The sequence below is a fragment of the Mesitornis unicolor genome, unplaced genomic scaffold (genome assembly GCF_000695765.1).
Source record: "Mesitornis unicolor isolate BGI_N332 unplaced genomic scaffold, ASM69576v1 scaffold7441, whole genome shotgun sequence".
Taxonomy (NCBI): Eukaryota; Metazoa; Chordata; class Aves; order Mesitornithiformes; family Mesitornithidae; genus Mesitornis; species Mesitornis unicolor.
The window spans coordinates 3,040-5,733 of record NW_010164378.1 but is presented as its reverse complement, the minus strand read 5'-3'; the positions used below and the strand labels follow the sequence as shown (position 1 = coordinate 5,733).

At 54.7% G+C, this 2,694-nt stretch overlaps 1 protein-coding gene across 1 annotated transcript in view; it reads left to right on the top strand.

The window, feature by feature from the left end:
• Positions 1–2,694, top strand: part of LOC104548305 (maestro heat-like repeat-containing protein family member 1) — a gene marked incomplete at its 3' end in the record, with an annotated part of 8,022 nt that overhangs the window by 2,507 nt on the left and 2,821 nt on the right. The window contains exons 4-5 of the mRNA XM_010194292.1: positions 360–452; positions 1,768–1,846. Coding sequence (XP_010192594.1) covers positions 360–452; positions 1,768–1,846 — 172 coding nt within the window. The remainder of the gene's footprint in view (positions 1–359; positions 453–1,767; positions 1,847–2,694) is intronic.

Genomic DNA, 2,694 nt, shown 5'->3' with positions numbered 1-2,694 from the left:
CTTGGCGGCACCAGTGACGCCAACAAAATGGCCGCCGCGGTGCCCTCAGGGCCAGATCTGGTTATGGCTGGGCCCAACCAAGTGATTGTGGGGTTAATTGGGCTAATTGAGGTGAATTAATTCAGGCCAGTTGAGTGAATTGAGGTTAATTTGGGTTATGTCCAGGGCAGTGCTGCAGTCCCCATCCCTGGAGGGGTTCACAAACCCTGTAGATGTGGCACTTGGGGCCGTGGTTTAGTGGCCACGGTGAGGTTGGGTTGGTGGTTGGATTTGGTGATTGTGGAGGTCTCTCCCAACCTCAATGATGCTGTGACTCTGTTTTCCCAATCCTCTCTTTAACCCGGTCCCTCACTGATCAGAGCCTGTGCCAGATCCTGGAGGCTTCGGTCAACATCGGCAGCCGCAGCCTTGACGTGCAGCTGGACGCTCTCCTGGGCACCCTGCACCCCCAGGTAAGAGTTTGGAGGGTGCTGGGGACTGAGGTGGATGTTTTGGGAGCTGTTAACTCCCTAAGTGTGGTCTGCAGGGCTGAAGGCTTCCCTTGGCTCAGCCTGAGATCCAAAATAATCCATTTTCTGTCTCCCTGAGGCTCTCAGCTTCTCCTCTGCTCCCCAGTGGTGCTGACCGCTCTCGGTATCTGCTCTATTGAAAGACCCACATGTGCAGTGGTGTTGTCCGAAGTGAGCGCAGTTCTGGCTGCCCAATCCTGCAGCAGATGGGACACAAACACCCCAAAACCAAAGAACCTTTGAAATTGCTTTAGAGCACAAGCAAGGGCGTTGACTCCGAGCCCGAACTCCTCCTCAGCCGCGGGGGTGTGAGGTCTGTTGTGTTGCCAACCTCCTTTATTTTAAGACTAAACTGTCTACGAGTCTTGGAAGCGTCCAGCCAAGGGGCTGACCTTTAAAATACAGATTTACCTAAGTGATACCTAACAACTAGAAACAATAACAGGGATGTCTGTAGGAACAGCTTCTTGATGTCAGGCTTCAGGGCAGCACTGGGATGGCTCCGGGGTGACTCTAGGGCTGTGGGATGTGGCTTCCCACAACAGCTCTGGCTCAGTTGCAGGCCCAGTTCAGGAAGGACAAGGAGCAAATGGAGAGAGCGCAGTGCAGAGCCATGGGATACTGGGGGGACTGAAGCATCCCCCAGAGGAGGAAAGGCAGAGAGAGGTGGAGCTGTTCAGCTGGAGCACAGGAGATGAGGGGTCATTAATGCTGAGAAATTAATTGTAAATTAACGCTCATCAGTATCTCAAGGGATCTCCTTGATCTCATCAGTATCTCAAGGGATCTCACTGATCTCATCAGTATCTCAAGGGATCTCATTGATCTCATCAATATCTCAAAGGGTCAGGATGTGTCCAGACTCTGCTGGGTTGTGCCCAGCGCCAGGACAAGGGGCAACGGGCACAAAGTGGGACCCGGGAGGTTCAAGCTCAGCAGAGGAAAAACTTCTTGGTGGGAGGGTGCAGAGCATGGCCCAGGCTGCCCAGAGAGGTTGTGGAGTCTCCTTCTCTGCAGACACCCAAAGCCCTGGCCGTGTTCCTGTGTGACTGCTCTGGTGACCCTGCTCTGGGGGATCTCCTTCCATCCCACCATGCTGGGATTCTGTAATTTAACCCACAGTGGGCATAGGCAGGGCTCTGCTTGACCAGCACCACTCTGGGCACCCGTGTCGGGTGACACTGTCTCCCTCTCCAGGGCTGGCTCTGCCAGCGCTTGTTCTGGGTGCCGTCCCTGACTGTAGCTGTTTCTCCCACAGATCTGTGCTCCTGCCGATCCAGCTGTGCCCCTGACTGTTAAGAACCACACCGAGGTTCTTCGCTGCTTCACCGTGCTGGGTAAGGGACCTCATGGCCTGCGTGCGAGCCGAGGTCCGAGTGTCACCGTGGCGCCTGGTTTTCCAGGTGTTTCAGGGTCTTCCCCAAGGAGCTGCGCATGGTAGATGCGGGGTTTGTTCCCCCTGGGTTTTGGGTAATGTTCCTGAGCCATGGAGGGAGGGGAGTTGATGGTGATTTCTGTACTGGTTTTAGCCCATGGTCTCTACCTTGCAGCGCTGTGTGTCCCTAAAGCTGACACTCGGGGCCAGTGTCCCTCTGGTTTGGCTTTGGGTATTCTCCTCCTGCTGTTTTCCCTCTCCTTCCCCATTTTGCCCTCTCTTCCTGCCATTTTGCCTTCTCTTCCCGCCATTTTGCCCTTTCTTCCCCCAATTTTGGCTCTCCTCCCCAATTTCGACTGTGGCACAGACAGCGGCGTTGGCGGTTGCCAGGAAAAGAGCAGTGCTGTGGGTGCTGTCCCAATATTGCCCATGTTCTTCATGGCAAACCCATCCCCAAACACGCCTCCCGAATGCCCACGGGTGTTGCTCCCATTTCAGCAGCCCTAGACCAGTTTTATTCTTAACAATCAAAATATTTTGACAAGACAGGGCGGTGCTGGCTGGAAGGGATAATTTAAACTCCTTCGGCTCCCCAGAGAACGCAGGAAATGTGTTGAAAATGCTAGAAAAAAGCTCAGATTTGGATGTCAAGAGGGGGACGAAGCAGGCAATAAGTGATGGGATGAAAAGAAATGGCCTCGAGTTGTGCCAGGGGAGGGGGAGGGTGGATTTGGGGGGAAATTTCTTCCCCCAAGGGTTCTCAGGGCCTGGCAGGGGCTGCCCCGGGCAGTGGTGGAGGCCCCAGCCCTG